Source organism: Thamnophis elegans, chromosome 5, assembly GCF_009769535.1.
Source record: "Thamnophis elegans isolate rThaEle1 chromosome 5, rThaEle1.pri, whole genome shotgun sequence".
NCBI lineage: Eukaryota > Metazoa > Chordata > Lepidosauria > Squamata > Colubridae > Thamnophis > Thamnophis elegans.
Genome location: NC_045545.1, coordinates 65,061,539 through 65,077,897, shown reverse-complemented (window position 1 = coordinate 65,077,897; position 16,359 = coordinate 65,061,539). Strand labels below are relative to the sequence as shown.

Below are 16,359 nucleotides of genomic sequence, written 5' to 3'. Positions count from 1 at the left end.
ATCTAACTCTGATTACTAAACTTCAATGAATGATGTCCCTTAAGAATGTAGTATAAAACAACATTATGAGCAGATACTTCATGCTGTAGCCAAATTTTATGGCCTCAAACGCAAAAGAAATACAACTGCCAAATTAATAACAAAATATGTCATGGTCAACCAACAAGTTACTCACAGAGCACTCAGGGGTTGCGTCACATCTGCAAACAGTTACAGGAAACCACTTCTAATACAATATGGTTCAAACACGTTTCCTTTTTAATTGCTTAAACCCGATCTGTTTTGTTTTGTTTTTCCGTTTTGAAAATGTGCATTCTCTTCCTAATATGGTCGGGGTTAGACTGCTGAAACTTTATTTCTTTATTTTTGCAAATTTTCTCCTCTAGCTAAAATACCAGAATCTGTAAATTGTAGCCTATGACTGGAGAAGATTAAGATCTTTTATTAAAAAAAGGAGAACAAACAAGAAAGGGTCAAAACATTTATAGAAACAAAAGTACTATTTGTTGGCATGAGGTCTCCATGTAGGAAATGCAGCTTGCAACACAAGTGAGTATATTGCATACCTTTTTTCCATTTGTCTCATTAACAGGATGCATACGAATTAGTAAGATGTAATGTGCATCTATGTAAGTTTTGAGTTTTTCCTAAAAAATCTTCTGGAATAGTTCTGCTATCAATTGATTTTACCAGACTATTGAAAGTATGGGATTATGACTCCTCGCTTTCCCCCCTGTTAAGTGCTTATTTAGACTTTTGTGTTCTCTTTCATGCTAAAGAAAAACTGGAAAATTGCTTTTTAAATGTACATTACTATTAATAGGCTTTGTAAATGCATTACAGAACATTCAAGCAAAAGGAAGAACATGAATTTAATTTGCCTTGTAAGCTGCCTGTAGTAATGTTAACTAGAATTGTTCTTTCTTTTAGCAAAAGGCATTATAAATATACAAACCCCAAGGGGCAATAGAAGTGATAGCAAGATTTTTTTTAAAAAAAGACTTGATTTGTGAAAGCATTTTGCTGTTCTACTATTAATTTATGTTAATGAATAAATAGATTTATAACACTATACAATCTAACATAACTTTTGGCAAAAGATTTAATTTATTCCACTTCATGGGGATTATATTGTATTATCTGACAAAGCATTCTATAATCCACAAAATGTTATACAATAATAAATTGATTCATTCTTTCGGTGTCAGATGTAACATTGTTAAATGTAATGGAAAATAACAAAAGCATTACCCCTTAGCAGTGGTGAAATTCAATTTTTTACTATCGGTTTTGTGGGCATTGCTTGGTGGGTGTGGCAGGGGAAGGATATTGCAAAATCTCCATTCGCTCCCCACTCCTGGGGGAAGGATATTACAAAATCTCCATTTCCACCCCACTCTGAGGTCAGCCAGAGGTGGTATATGCCGGTTCTCCAAACTATTCAAAATTTCCACTACCAGCTCTCCAGAACCTGTCAGAACCTGCTGAAATTCACCCCTGTCCCTTAGAGACGTATTGTAATATGCTAGAACTCATACATTCGCAGGTTGTTTTCCTGGGCTTGTATAAATCTAGGATTTACCTAAGTTGTGTGTTTCACAGTGCAATACAGGATCTAACTGCAGTGCAATACAGGATCTTTTTATGACTGCAAATGTTTGGCTTTCTTTCATCTTAAAACACATCTCTGTTGATACTAAGAAATGAGAGTTAAGTCAGTCATTATAGCTGTATTATATTCCCTCACCAAAGGAAGAGTCGTTTTGCACTCTAGGATTACATATTCCAGATGCAACCAATTCTTGAAAACTCCACGCATAATACATTTGTCTGCATCTAAGTGTGTGTTTATGTGAAATATTTATTGTTAATTCTTTTCACAGCAACTGTATGGGCAATGTCAAAGAGAACAGGACCTGGATAATTGCCCACTAATATTAAATAACAGCTGATTAAAATAAATATAACTAGCCAAGTGTAAGATGAGGGATGTTAGCTATCCCAGTAACTGATTCCCATCAAAATATACCAGTTATTCTGTGTCTCTGGGGGTGCTTTTATGGCAACATTATGGCTACCATCTTAACTTTTTTTGAACATTTCCTGCAGATGCCACTGTCTCTATCACACTCAATCCAGTCTACAGACAGGCTGATTCAACTATCTACTTCCTCTTCTCTTCCCAGTAGGAGGGGGGGGAAAGGGAGGGGGGCTGGGTGTAACATGAATTGTCTAATTGACAGGAAAGGAAGGGAAAGGAGATGAGGAGAGGAGACTGTTAACTGAATACGTTAGTGGGGGGATGAAAAGAAATCTTATGTTCTTAAGTAAAAGGTTTAGGTCCACATACAAACAACTCCTACCCTAAAGTATCGCCCATTATTCATCAGTTTGTCTGTAGCTAGTTGCATTTCCTATTGATTTGCCTACTTGTGCTAAAAAAACCTCTACCGGAAGTCTTTGAATGTTAGCTGAGTAATTTATATCTCAGTTTAGGTGACCAAAACTGAAATGAAAGCAAGAAAATATGTCTACCCACCAACATCCCTTGATGACTCCACAGCTTTCCCAAAATATGCGGGTCCAAATTTCAGTGGTCCTTTTGCATTTTTAAGAATTGAGGGAGCTAAGGGGCAATTGCTACGTTCAGTCTTGCAGATGTTGAGGCATTCTTTTCAGTCTTTGAAGTTCTTCTAATGTCTCCACCCACTTTCAGTGGGTAAACTTTGATGTGCCATTCAAAGCCTGGGGTGAACCTCAAGTTGAGTCTTGCATTTCTGATATTGGTTAAAACTGTTGTTGGTACAAAGAATAATTTGACTTGTCAACATGGAAAGACATTGCACTTAACATGTATGAGCACAGAATAGTAATGCCACCTGAAGACAAATACACATTGTTGCAGGTTAACAAGACATTGATTTCTCCCCCCTTTGTTTATTTATGGTTTTGGTTTAGTATGCTGTGTAGCCTGTTCAGTTGCTTGGTAAACCATGATTTAATGCTTTAGTGAAGAAACTGATTTATTGCCCTGTTTCTCCCCTGAAAATAAGCCCTCCCCTAAAATATTGCAACATAGCAGCAGCCATAAGGTGACCATGCTTGTCACCTCCTGCACCTCAAAAATAATAAGATCTCCCCAACAATAAGGCCAAGCGCTTATTTCAGGGAAGCACGGTAGTAAAGCAATGATTATGATTTACTTTACTATGTCAAATCCAACCAGTAAATAAGAATGTTGAAATAACTAATTATTAAAATCTCTATAGCCACTCCTGCCTGCCCAACCCAGGTGTCCCACTTGCCAGATGCCAGATTTTCTTCTGTTTACACAAACAACATGAGCCATTGCCAGAAATGCAGACCTTGCCATCTCTTGTTCTTTCCTTCTCTTCCTCGTACAATGTGTGCCTTTCTTGGTATTTGCTTCACTTTTTCCATGTGCTTTTTCTTCCTCTTTCATTTTGTGTATTTATAAGTCGTTACTGACTATCAAAGGTGACACCAGCCAGAGCATAGAATAATTCAAAGAAGTAGTGCAAGATTTACATGACATGGATAGCCCACCTGGCCCATAGAATTGCCACAAATTGGACATGGCTGAATGGATAACATCATAAACAACAACAACAACAACAACAACAACAACAACCCACTTCTGTACTTATTCTCAACTGTAAATCTCACAGAATTCAGTAGAGTTGAGTCCCAGGTAAATATGTATCTCGAATTTCTGAAAATATCTTTTCTTGGTTACCCTTCCTTATTTCACTTATTCTTTTTATTTTCTTACTGTATTGTCTAGAACTCTATATAGGTAGTCCTCGACTTACAACCACAATTGAACTCCAAATTTATGTTGCTAGGTGTGAAATTTGTAGTGAGTTTCGCTCCATTTTACGACTTGCCACTTTTATTAAATGAATCACTGGAATTGTTATATTAGTAACACCTTTGTTAAATGAATCTGGTTTTCCCATTGACTTTGCTTGTCAGAGAGTCACAAAAGGTGATCACGTGAGCACGGGACCCTGCAACCATCGTAAATATGAAATTGTCAAGCATCTGAAAGTAATTCACACAACCACAGGGATGCTGCAATGGTCATAAGTGTGAAACATGGACATATGTCACTTTTTCAATGCCATTGTAACTTTGAACGGTCACTAAATGAACTGTTGTAAGTTAAGGGTTACCTGTATTAATTCTCTTTCTCTTTAAATGTTACGTATTGTTTTCTCTTAGTAAACTTTTCCCCCACTAAAAACATCTGAATCCTATGTCATTAATAAGGAAGAGTGAATGCTGTCTGGAGTGACATCCCAAGTCAAGGAATTGAATCTTTCCAAGATGAGGTGATTGGGGAATTTGGGAGCCTAACAATTTCTGAGAAATTCCATCCCAGAAATTGAACACTTACAGTTCCCCCTTCATAGTTAGTTTGCAATTTGGGAGGTCTCCTAGACTCCCAGACCTTGCTTGAAATGCAGATAGCAACAGTAGCCAGGAGGGATTTTAGATAGTAACATCTTGTACACTAATTGTTACCCTTCCTGGACCCATGCCCTAATCATTTCCCATGTGCAATGCAAGCTACATGGACCTGCCTTGAGGAACATGAGGAAATTACAGTGGTTGCAGAATGAAAAGTCCCAAGCAGCGTAACCCACTGCTTTGGAAACTGGTTATCAGTTGGGTTCTGATATGATTCAAGGCGTTGATTGTCATGTTTAAGACCATGAATGGCTGTTTATTTAGGGACCACTTTCTCCTGTATTCATCTGCCTGTCCAATCAGATCAAATAGGGTCAACCACTTCCAGATCCCATTTCTAATCACTTGATGGAGCCCTGGAAGCATACATTTTCACTAGCTGTCCTCACTCTTTATAGCTTCCTCCTAGTAGAAATTCAATCATGTCTCCTAGGCTTCAGGAAAACTTTGGAGGTTCAGTCTTGCACAGAAAGAAAGTAACCCATGATTTGAAGGTGAGGTTGCAAATGCATGTTTTTTTGATGTTTAGTTTTTAAATTCCCTCCCACCCTTAAATGTATTTGGGGGTTTCTAGGGTAGTGATTATATATTTGTATTGTGACTTGCCTAGAGCCTGTGGGAATCAGTAGCATATAAGTAAATCAGTCAATTAATAATTTTATTGAATAAATGATGAAAGACTTTGTTGCTGGCTATGCTGCTGTGAGGAAAATTGTAAGCAGTCTTATAATTAATAAGGATTTATTAAAACAATCCTTTACTAACAGCACTGGAGATTCACCCCCAAGAGCATCACAATACATCTGAGGATGGGAAAGTAAGTAATTTATGGATGTGACTGACAAAGAAAACACTTTTCTTGGGCAAATGTTATAGCCCTTCAAACTCTTCACTCCCAGAGTTGGGAGCAGGTTTAAGCACAAGGGAGGGATATATATTAAGTGTCTAGCACCTGGCCAAAAGAAAAGAGGGAAACTATTATAGAATTGGAGTTAGAAGAGAAAATTTGTTATGTTGTAGCTTGTGAGATTAAATAGAAAGAGTTAGCTTGTTTTACCTTCACTGCCTTGGTTACACTCCAATTTGGATATAACAGTTTCAAATGTATTAAAATGGGGTGCGGAAAAGTTTACAAAAATGCCAGAGTGTGAAATGAGATTATCACCGAATTGAAAAATTCTTCATACTGATTTAGCTGTTAGCTGCTTTATTTGTATTTTTTCTTTCAAACTACGTATATTATTTTCAGTGTTAAGAGCCTTCCACTTCTAACAAGGTTTCCTGGTTGGTTCTAATATAAACATACACCCATGAAATGGACTTTCATCTTTGTATTTAACTGATTGAGAAAAGATTGAAGCCAGATATAATTATCCACCAGTCTTTGGTATAATTTAATCAGATTGTGGATATTCGGAATGGTTGATGCTTTGGGAAGCTAAACATTAATTCTCTTATTACATGTAACAATTATATACCTACTACAACTGAAACCTATGTATATTATTACAGGTGTTCATTTTTACTTAACAATACTTAACAATAATACCCAAATATGAGTGTTACCAAAAATAAAGCCCATTTTAATCCCGTAGATATGGTGCTATCCAGATGTGTTAAGAAAGTATAAACTGTATCTGCATGGAGTCAGAGGATTTCTTTTTTATTCGTAATTATCAATAATAATTTATTGTTTATTCTAGCATGTCTGGAAAATAATTGCTGAAGGTAGGGTTGGAGATGCTTACATTTACAGCTTGTGCACTGTGTTTTTATTTATTTATTTAGTTTTTCACTCATTTACAGGATAACAGGAATAAGAAATAAGAATGAACATGAATAAGAACACAGGAAATGGGCACAAATAAATAGGGACAGGGACATTAGGCCTGCTGGTGCACTTATGCACTTTTTTGGATAAATCTGAAAGAAATCACAATTATCTTGAGTATTTGTGACATTGGGATCAGGCTTAATATATGATAACAATCACTTCCATTGGGAAAGACAGCATCATGTAAGATAATTACCTGATGTAGTAATTAGTATAATTTAAGGATTTGTCCTCTTGATAGTAGAATTTGGGAAAGCCTGAGATTAGAGGATTTCTCTGCAGAACTAGCCTGAATCTTTATGTTCGCAGATGGGTAAGACAGGCTATACAAATGTTCAATTCTTTTTCTAAGACAATTTTTACATGTCACATTGTTTGCTATGCACCTGTACAAAAGTAAATGCTGCCTGTTTCTGCTTATTGAAAGCAGCTGCTGCAATTCTTCCATTTCTGTCCATAAGGTTGGATGTATGTCAGTGATGGCTTATGCAATCCCAGTTATCTTGGTAGGTGGTTATCTAACTTCCTAGAGCCCCACATAAATAAAGTGTTCCATAACAAAGTCTTTCTTATTCTTCAGTTTGATATTATCAGGACCTAAGCTAAAATGTGTTGTGAGAAACAATACAAACATAATTGTTCCTGTTCTACTCTTCTTCATCCGCTATAACTGTAACTCCCTAAGCAGAAAAGTCACCAAAGTTCAAAGATTGTCTTTTCAGTAATGTAAATACAGGATTTTGAAATTTCTTTCGTCTTTCCCATTCCCTGGAAATGCTACAAAATTCTGGGATATCTGTTCAAAAGTTATATATTTGCAATAGTTTTGGGAAATTTATAATTGACTTGAATATTGTGTATTTATTACACAATTCCTACACACCATCAAAATTCATGTTTCAGTGCAGTTACTGTCTTATGAGTCAAGCCCCCTAATAAAGCACTGTATGCTTAAATCACATTTAGGAATGCTTACCATGAAGATTGTTTCACTGCAAAAAATGGCTATATCCTCTAATAGATTAAAAAAAATACCTGGATGAGATATACAGAAAATACAAGCTGATTGCATTACATTCTGGCAAAAATTAACACACTGTGAATTTGTACTTTAAAAAGCTTTGGGTTACTGAAACATAGAATCATTAGACTTTTAAATCTGTTTATTAATATCAACAAATTATATCCTATCATGACACATAGTATTGCCCATTGAGATCTATGGATAATATTGACATACCATTTTAGCATTTGCCTTTTCTGTTTATATTTTTCTAGCTTGTGTGTTTCAGCATTCTGAAGATATGGCGTCTCACTATAAGTATCTACCAGCAGAATGCTACAATCTAGTTTGGTTTTTCTTGGTCTTGAAGTTCTGAATAGCAAGACATCCAGTATAGTGAGACTTTGTCTACTTTGAAAACAATCTAATAATACCCGAATAAAGGATTTAGTTGCAATTATATCACCCAGCGTGATGATTTTTTTCTGTCAAAGATGTCTAAACTAGGAATTTAAACTGAACTGATGGAGTGAACAATGATGTGTAAAAAGCAGCTGTGGATAATTCTGGCACTGTGCTTTGCACTTTCCATCTGGAAGATGTATATTTCTGTTTCATCTGTGTCCAAAAGTCTTGATGAGTGGCTGCAACAAAATTCATTAATGGAAGAAGAAATGTGTTACCATAACAAATGTATTGGCCTAAGCAGTTGGGATTGGTTTTGTGATCACTTTGATGCCTCGGTAAACTGCCTACTGACTCTTGAAAACTCTGATATTCCACCAGAAGTTCTTCAGTGGTGGCTGGTGAGTACTGCATCATGTTACTAAGCTAAACAACAATAACCATTTAGAGAAAAGAATTGGAAAAAAATATTATTCTCTCTACTAAGTGAAGTGTTGGTTGTGTGTGTAGTACATGTCCAGATTTGTCTTTCAGTGGAAAATAAATGACAGAGGCTTATTTTAGCATTTTATCTTATTCATTTTAACTAAGACTGAGCATAGTAAAAGCACTGAAGTTCAATAAACAGTGAACATTCGTAATCTTTATATACTGTATGTAAAACATTTCACACAACTTTTTGCTTGATTGTTTCCTGTACTTGTTTAAAACCTGGCTTCTCTTCCTTTCTTCTTTTTGAAGATGTAGATTGCATTATCTTTTGGCACGATGAAGAAAGGTAGATTTGCTTCCTAACTATAGAGAAAGCATTCATTGCCCATTCAGTCAGCAATGTACCTAAATGTTGTTACAATCTGAATTTCATAACATAACATGAAATGTGCAGGAATATGGGCGTTAGGGTTGAACAATTTGTAGGGGGGCACACAGTCTCCCTCTCCATAATGTACATAATCAGAGTCAGCCAGTTTGGAAATCTTCAAGCTGTCCTTTGGTTTCTATTAACTCTTCATCTCTTATGTCTTATAATGTAAGTAAGGTACAGAACATTTTTTTTTCTGTTTAGGACTATACTTGGTGTTTGATGTGTGGTAAGCTACATTAAAAATTCATTTTGATTTTATCTAATGAATATTTAGTAGAAATTAACTAGATATGTTACTGAAATGTTACTTTCCCTGTATTTAATATTTCTCTATTTCTGTGTCATTAGACATTACGATTTTATGAATAACCCCAAATTAACCAATCCTGATTAAGAAAGGATAAATCCATTTAGTAGGAAAAGATCAGTATTGCACTGAGAAATGATTAAGAATTTGTTTCTACAATATCTTATAAATTGACTCAGTATTTTGAATTGCTTAATGCAACTCTTCCCTTGGAAGGGATCCGATGGGTCAGTGGCTAAAACGTTGAGCTTGTAGATCAGAAGGTTGGCAATTCGGCAGTTTAAGTCCCCAGCACCGTGTAACAGAGTGAGCTCCCGTTACTTGTCCCAGCTTTTGCCAACCTAGCAGTTCAAAAATGCTTCTGCGTATTTTTTTAGTACTACACATGTCCGTGTAGCTCGTATCAAGCATGCATGTGTGAAGCGCATGCACATGGCATGTCCCTGAGTGAAGCAGCAGTAGCAGCAGCCGGAACTCACCCCTATATAGTTCTCACTTTTAAAACCAATATTAACCAGTGTAGTTCAGAGGTATCCAAAAGATTTTATATGTTATCCAAAATAAAACATTTTCTTGGGCAGGCTTTATTAGAAGTCCCTCCACCAAGCTTCTAATGCTTTATTTTATTCCCTCAGAAGCTACAAAGATCAAAAGATGGCAGCCAAATTCAGAAGATGGTAAAATATCTGTTTGACCTCCTTCAATCACCCACTGCTAAAACTCAGGATATTGTTCATTGTGGAACCTGTGCTGTGGTGGGAAACTCAGGAAGGCTGAGGGGCTCTAAATATGGAAAGAAGATAGATTCTCACAAGTTTGTGATGAGGTAAGCAGCTAAGAGAGAGCATATAGACAAAGAATGAGAGAGAGACCTGCAGCCCTCAACTTAGATTCAAATGACACAGCAGATTGGTGTAGACCAATGGTGGGTTCCTACTGGTTCAGAGCAGCTTGGCAGAACCGGTAATTCTGACTGCAAGCTGAGAGCAAACCAGTTCTCTGTTTGCGTGAAAGTGTTCTGCCCGCCCGTCCCCAGGTTATGCTGACCTTTATTGCTGCTTCTGAAGCCCAGCTGATCAGTGGCGGCAGATTGAATTGCCGTTCCTCAGCTGTTTGCAATGCGGAAGTTCACTTTTTGCTAAACTGCCCGCACACACGCAATGCACGTCTGGCACATGCGCGTGAAATGAACTGGTTGGTCAATCAGTAGGAACCCACCGCTGGTGTAGACCTCTCGCAGGAGTGATATTTTCCTATTACTTTCTTTTTTATTATTATTACATTAACTACTGTAACTGCCCTAAAATGGTAGGGAGTTGGGATATTTATGCCATGTTTGATTTGATTCAAAGGTGGTATTTTGAATATGCAGGGCTATGAACTCAGCACTGATTTGTTAAAACAGTGGCAGCAAAAGCAGTATTCTCCATGATCACACATCCAGGAAACAGATGACATTGTATTAATGAGTCAGAGACAAAAACTGCATTTACTTTCTGAAGCATCTTGAATCTGAATTAAAACCCAAGTATTGTACCGCCTACTCCTCTAGATTAGAAATAAAGATTATAGCAATAATAATCTTCTTCTCATCTTTGTTAACTTTGTCAATTTTAATGTTAATGTTTATTACTGTAATATTTTAATGTTTTATCTTGTTGCTTTTTACTTGTTTGTAAGCTTCCTAGAGTTGCCTCTAGGTGAGATGGTGGCATATAAATAATAAAAAGTAAAAATTTGTGGATATAGAAAAGATGTGATTTTTCTCTATTGCCAGCAGATGGCCACAAACAAATTGACAATGAAACCATTGATAACCATTACCATATTAAAAGCATTTTTATCCTGATAAATGATCCTAAGTTTGCAATCAGGAATCTGATATGTTGCTGCTATGAAACAGATATTATAACTGGTTATTGTAAGACACCATTGCTTAGGTGTCAAATTTGCGGCGTCACGTTGCTGCCACATGATGTATCACAACATTTTTCCCCTTTGCGAGGCTGGGGTGGGCGTGGCCTACCTGTGATACATCCGGCCCATGGGCCACCAGTTAGACATCCTTGCTCTATTCCCTTAGGGAAGACAATGGGTCTCTGTGGGTCAGGTATAGAGATCTCAATCTACATCCAGTTGGGGGTTAGAAAATCTCAATTTCTAAGGGTAGTGGTGTATATCTTGTTATATAGATAGCTGCATATGTTTTGCCAAGCATGTCACATTCTAAAATATACACACCTGGATCTAAAGTAGGTCCCACAAGGTAATTTAACGAAATGAAATTTAATTTAATGAAATGAACGCCTTAACATTATACAAACTTTAAGGTTTAAAAATTGCCCCTTAAAATCCACCCCAAATCTTAAACTCTCTTCTGTTGATACTACCAAAGGCATGCTGCATGCAGATTATGGGCCATATTATGTACTTCTAAAACAAAATATACGCTTTCCTATTTAATTTTCTCTCAAAAAGTGATAACCGCATGAGGAAATAGATTATCCATGTTGAACATCATGTAGGCCAGGGGTATCAAACTGGCGGTCTGCGGGCCTGATGTGTCATGCGCAGACCACACCCACATCAGCTCCATGAAGGGGAAGAATGTTGTGATACATGTCATGGCAATATGATGCTATGAGTTTGTCATCCGTGTTGTAGTTGATATCTACTAACTTTATCTGGATCTGATCCTTATCTGTACTTACTAAGTACAAAAGCTGGACATAGATCCAGGTTTTGTACTTAGTAAGTTTAAGTAATAATTTTTTCCATGTGTGTGATCTAGATATCTTGAATAAGATTGATTGTATTGTTTTTTTAAAAAATATTCTCCAAGAATGAACACTGCACAGGTTACAGGTTTTGAGGAAGATGTTGGCACACGAACCACACACCATTTTATGTACCCAGAAAGTGCGATGAATCTCCGTCCTAATGTACATCTTGTACTAATCCCTTTCAAACCTCTGGATCTCAAATGGTTGGCCAGTGCTCTTTCAACAGGAGATATTCAGCAGTAAGTATATTCCCTAAGTAATTGCAGTATAAAAGGCTGGGCAAAAACATAGTAATATCATGCCATCAAGCATTCCTAGTGCTATCAGGATATCAAGCATGTTTCCATTCTTAGATGGCAAACACATTTCTCACTACATGAGATATTTATCATTATCACTTATTAAAGAAATTTTCTGGTTTTCCATAAATGGATTTCAATCTATCAACCAGAGCAGGGGTGTCAAACTCAATTTCATTGAGGGCAGCATCAGGGTTGTATTTGACCTTGGGGGCTGGAGTGGGCATGACCAGCATGATGTCACTCATGTTGGGGGGGGGCTGTGATGGCCCAAGTGCTCTGCCAGTGAAAACGGGCTCCTGAGTTCTGGTTTCAGCTGTGATGGCCTCCTGCAACCCTCTGCCAGCAAAAACAGAACTCGGGAGGACCAGCCTTCCCAAGCTCTGTTTTTGATGGCAGAGTACCACGGACCAGTTCTTTGCTATTTCCAGGGCAGCCATACGGGTCAGATCTAAGTACCCTGTGGGAAGAATCTGGCCCCCGGGCCTTGAGTTTGACATCTCCGAACCAGAGGAACAAAAATAAAATTATGGTTAAAATCAAGTCTCCTGATTTGTGGCTACCCTGGACTAAAATAGTTCTCTTTCTACAATGTTGATTAAAATAAAATAATGTTGAATGACAAAGATTCTTTCATTCCTTTCACAGAACATACAGAAAAGTTAGACGATTTATTAAAGCCGACAAAAGTAAGGTAAGGGATAAATTAAAAAGCAATAATGCATTTATTAACATTTTTTGTGGATTAAAAATAATCGGTATTGGAGTCCCAACTTCATAAATAAATGTATTGTTTTATATTTATTTTATACATGAAATGCATATTTCAAGCTGGTAATATTCCTTGCTAAATAGTAACATCTGGGAAGCAGAAGGAAAAAATAGTTATGAAGGCCACCGTACACATTCTTAACAGTCAAAGCAAACTTGTACTAGGGAGGATCCAACTAGGAATCTCTTAGGAATATGAACTGTTCTTGTTCCAGGCTACAGGTGTGGCATTTTGTGGTACCTTGGCCCTGAAGCCATGGAATAACTGCACATACTGTCAGGGGCTGATGTGTTCAGGGAAAGGGGATCATCCATTCTACTTTAAGTCCTAGGGAACATTAAGGACTTTTCTTGCTCTGAAGTTATTCTTATAATAGATGGACCAATTTGAGGAAGGATTTATGATCTGGGCGAATTCTTGTTTTACCAATTTTTTCTTCTTAGATTCTAATAATTCACCCTGGTTTCCTGAAATATATCCACGACAAATGGACACGGCATCATGGAAAGTATCCTTCCACTGGGTTGATTGCACTGATGTTTGCCATTCATACCTGCACACGGGTAAGTGCACCAAAAAACCCTGTAAATCAGAGGTTCCCAATCCATGGGCTGTGGCCATGTACTGGACTGCAGCCCATTGCGAACCGGGCTGCACAAGCGATGGGCCATCGGATGAGTACGCAAAGCTCCAACAGAGCTCTGCAAGCATTCTCCCACTGCTTGTGCAGAACCATTCCCTTTCCCCATTGATCCCCTTCGCCACCGGTCAGCAGAGCCAGAAAGGCTGGGGATCGCTGCTATAAATGGGTTCTGAGCTCCTATTGCTTCATTAGCCACTTTTAGCTCTGTTCCCAAAACAATTTCTCTTTACAATTTATTTAGTAATAAAAACCTTATTGGGAAGCTGCAAAATGGCAGACTGTATGTGGCCAATATTGATACTTTATAGGACACTTCGTACTTTTAATCACGAAAATGAAAAACTAGGACAAAACATAAATTCAACCTACTATTCAACGTGAGTTATATTTTAACTACTTGCTGTTTCACTTTCCACTTTGCAAAACCCATATATAACTTTCTAAAATAAAAAGTAAAATCAACATTTGCAACTATAGCATTTATGTAATGCAAGCAACTATAGTGTGGCGAGCAATCTAATACAGTATTTGTGATGTTTTGTATTTCAATGCTCATCTCTTCCATCTAATATGGCAATGACAGAGCCCTGGGAGAGGATTCAAAACATATAACAGGGATTAAGTATCTGGTCTCTTCAGTAGATGTGTAACATTTAATAATTTTTTTTTTTGCAATCATTTATTATTTTCTCACTTGCTTCTATATGTGGTAGGTTTCTGCCTTTGGCTTTGGTACAGACATCTATGGGAATTGGCATCACTACTGGGAAGACAACCTTTACGCAGGAGCCTTTCGCAAGTCTGGAGTACACAATGGCACTGTTGAGCTACAACTCATTGAAAGGCTGACCATTGAAGGCAAATTGGAATTCTATAAGTAGTTTATACTTTATACTATGCGTCTAAGCTTGCTGAATCAGATTGAAATAGGGATAATGCCTTCCCAAAATGTCTTACAATCTTACAGTTGTTCACATTAAGATTTTTTTTTTAATTCCATCTGTTCCGGTTTCAAAGAAAAGCAAAATGAGAATAAAACACAAGAAGATGAGACATTTCAGTTCATTTCCTGCACCAAATATTAAAAACATGAGTAACATGGTTCTGCTTTTCTGAATTTATGTATTTTAGAACAATGGAGACTATAAGCACTATTTGTTACTACCTTCAGCTTTTGCTTCCTTCTCTGAGTATGAAACCATAGACAGAACAATTCAGATTTACTAGCTGTGTTTTTGACAGCAGAAGAAATTGGGAGCATTAAAAGAAACATATTTCTGATTATTTTCAGAATAGGTGTTTGAATGTGAAATATATCTTTGAATTTGAAAGTTAGGCTTTTTCATAACTAATTTGGTGTTTCCCCTTCCCTCCATCACAATTTATAAATCAAGTTCTCAATAAATTATCCAGATTTTTACTATTATTTGAATATTACTTGAAAATGATTTTTTTACTATTATTTGAAATGATTGCTGGAAATATGTTTATTAAATGTATATACATATTGCTGTTTGGGGTGATTCTAGATATATATTACAACAGTCATTATTTAGGACTATGTAATACACTAACTTGCAACTCTACATTAGCTTCATCAATTCTAGACCCTATCATACCATGTTAAGTTTAATATTAGTGATAATGGGAAAATTCACATTATTTGATTTTTTTATGTAAATCTTTATTTAAACAATGGTAAGCCAAATAGCCAATGATATGGTTCATAACACAGTTTTCTATGATAGTAGATCAATTTTTGTTGGCATGGTCATTCCCATGATTAGACATATTGTATGATAAACTTTTTCTCTGTGAAAAAAAACTGAAATGCAAGATAAATCTATTGCACTGGGCAAAAAATACACTATTATCTAAATACTTTTATGTTGCTCCAATTAGAGAATGAGTAAGTAAATAAAAGGTCAGATTCACACCCAACCCTACTTAATTGACCCCTGCTCTTCTCTCCAACTGCTCTGATGGGTTTTAAGCAGAGAACCGCCCTCTCCACACAATATTTAATCTAATACCCCAAACCTGGAAAATCCTGACCAGCTGTTCCTGCTCAGTTTGTATTATTCTTTAACCCAGGGCTGTCAGGCTCACAGCCCGCGGCCCAGATGCATCACCTGCTGGCCATGCCCAGTTTAGCAAAGGGGGAAAAATCCCGATAGCACATTGCTGTGACATTTGATACCCCTGCTTTATCCCATTATGACTCTCATCACTTTAAAAAACATCAGTGCGGTACCTAACCACTGATAGATTATTATCCACCCTAAATGTCATTCAGTGCTGCACTTTAGCCATTGCTGCTCTCAAAAAGATAACACATAAATGATGTGATCAGTAAAACAGCAAAAAATCAGTTACATGGCTATAAACATTTAAATTAATGCCAGGAAGAGTAAAGTGCCATAGTGGTACAGTTGGTTCCACCACAAAACCGCGATGCCCTTATCCGCGCCGACATAAGTGCGGAGGCAAATCCGCGGTGTCCGAAGCGCTAAGAAAAAAACGACCCTACCGCCGCGACAACAGCGCGGTGACAGAAGGGCGTTCTACATGCTTCGTTCTTTGCCTCCAAAGGTAGCCCTCCTCCTCCAGCTGACAGCGGCAGCGGGCACGGGGCAAAGCGGGCTTCCCAGCAGCAGCAGCTCATGGGAAGGGTCCAGCTCAGCCGCGGGGGGCAGCAGGAAGCAGAGGAGGACGCAGCAGCAGCGGCGGCTGAGGCTCTCCCGGGCCGGCGAAGCGGGCTTGCCCGGCGGAGGCAGACTGCCCTCTTCTTCCTCAACATCTCCTTGGACGGGCGGCCTCTGCCGCCGGCGCCTCCCCCGGAGGAAGAGGCAGGGCGGGCGGCGGCGGCGGCTGAGGCTCTCCCGGGGCCGGCGAAGCGGGCTTGCCCGGTGGCGGCGGCCGCCCATCCAAGGAGATGTTGTTGAGGAAGAAGA

The 16,359-nt window shown here is 37.8% G+C and overlaps 1 protein-coding gene across 3 annotated transcripts; it reads left to right on the top strand.

The window, feature by feature from the left end:
• Nucleotides 1–241: 241 nt before the first annotated feature.
• LOC116509715 (CMP-N-acetylneuraminate-beta-galactosamide-alpha-2,3-sialyltransferase 2-like) lies at nucleotides 242–14,812 on the top strand. Of its 3 annotated transcripts, none has more exons than XR_004255527.1 (8): nucleotides 242–549; nucleotides 7,607–8,137; nucleotides 9,544–9,734; nucleotides 11,751–11,930; nucleotides 12,639–12,684; nucleotides 13,206–13,325; nucleotides 13,647–13,782; nucleotides 14,119–14,205. XR_004255527.1 is itself a non-coding variant. In XM_032218995.1 (8 exons), exons 3-8 carry the CDS (start codon nucleotides 7,868–7,870, stop codon nucleotides 14,284–14,286), a joined length of 975 nt encoding a protein of 324 aa, XP_032074886.1. In that variant the 5' UTR covers nucleotides 242–549; nucleotides 3,480–3,712; nucleotides 7,607–7,867; the 3' UTR covers nucleotides 14,287–14,812. The 3 variants fall into 3 exon arrangements, 2 of the variants coding, with proteins under 2 accessions (XP_032074886.1, XP_032074885.1); XM_032218995.1 differs by lacking the exon at nucleotides 13,647–13,782 and adding an exon at nucleotides 3,480–3,712 and having other exon boundaries at nucleotides 14,119–14,812; XM_032218994.1 differs by lacking the exon at nucleotides 13,647–13,782 and having other exon boundaries at nucleotides 14,119–14,812.
• Nucleotides 14,813–16,359: the final 1,547 nt, after the last annotated feature.

Bases quoted from the DNA above. Each gene is read 5' to 3' on its own strand.
- LOC116509715 (XM_032218994.1), top strand. From the start codon at position 7,868: ATGATGTGTAAAAAGCAGCTGTGGATAATTCTGGCACTGTGCTTTGCA. The intron at 8,138-9,543 runs GTGAGTACTGCA...TTATTCCCTCAG, and splicing joins AAGTTCTTCAGTGGTGGCTG to AAGCTACAAAGATCAAAAGA. The intron at 11,931-12,638 runs GTAAGTATATTC...TTCCTTTCACAG, and splicing joins TCAACAGGAGATATTCAGCA to AACATACAGAAAAGTTAGAC.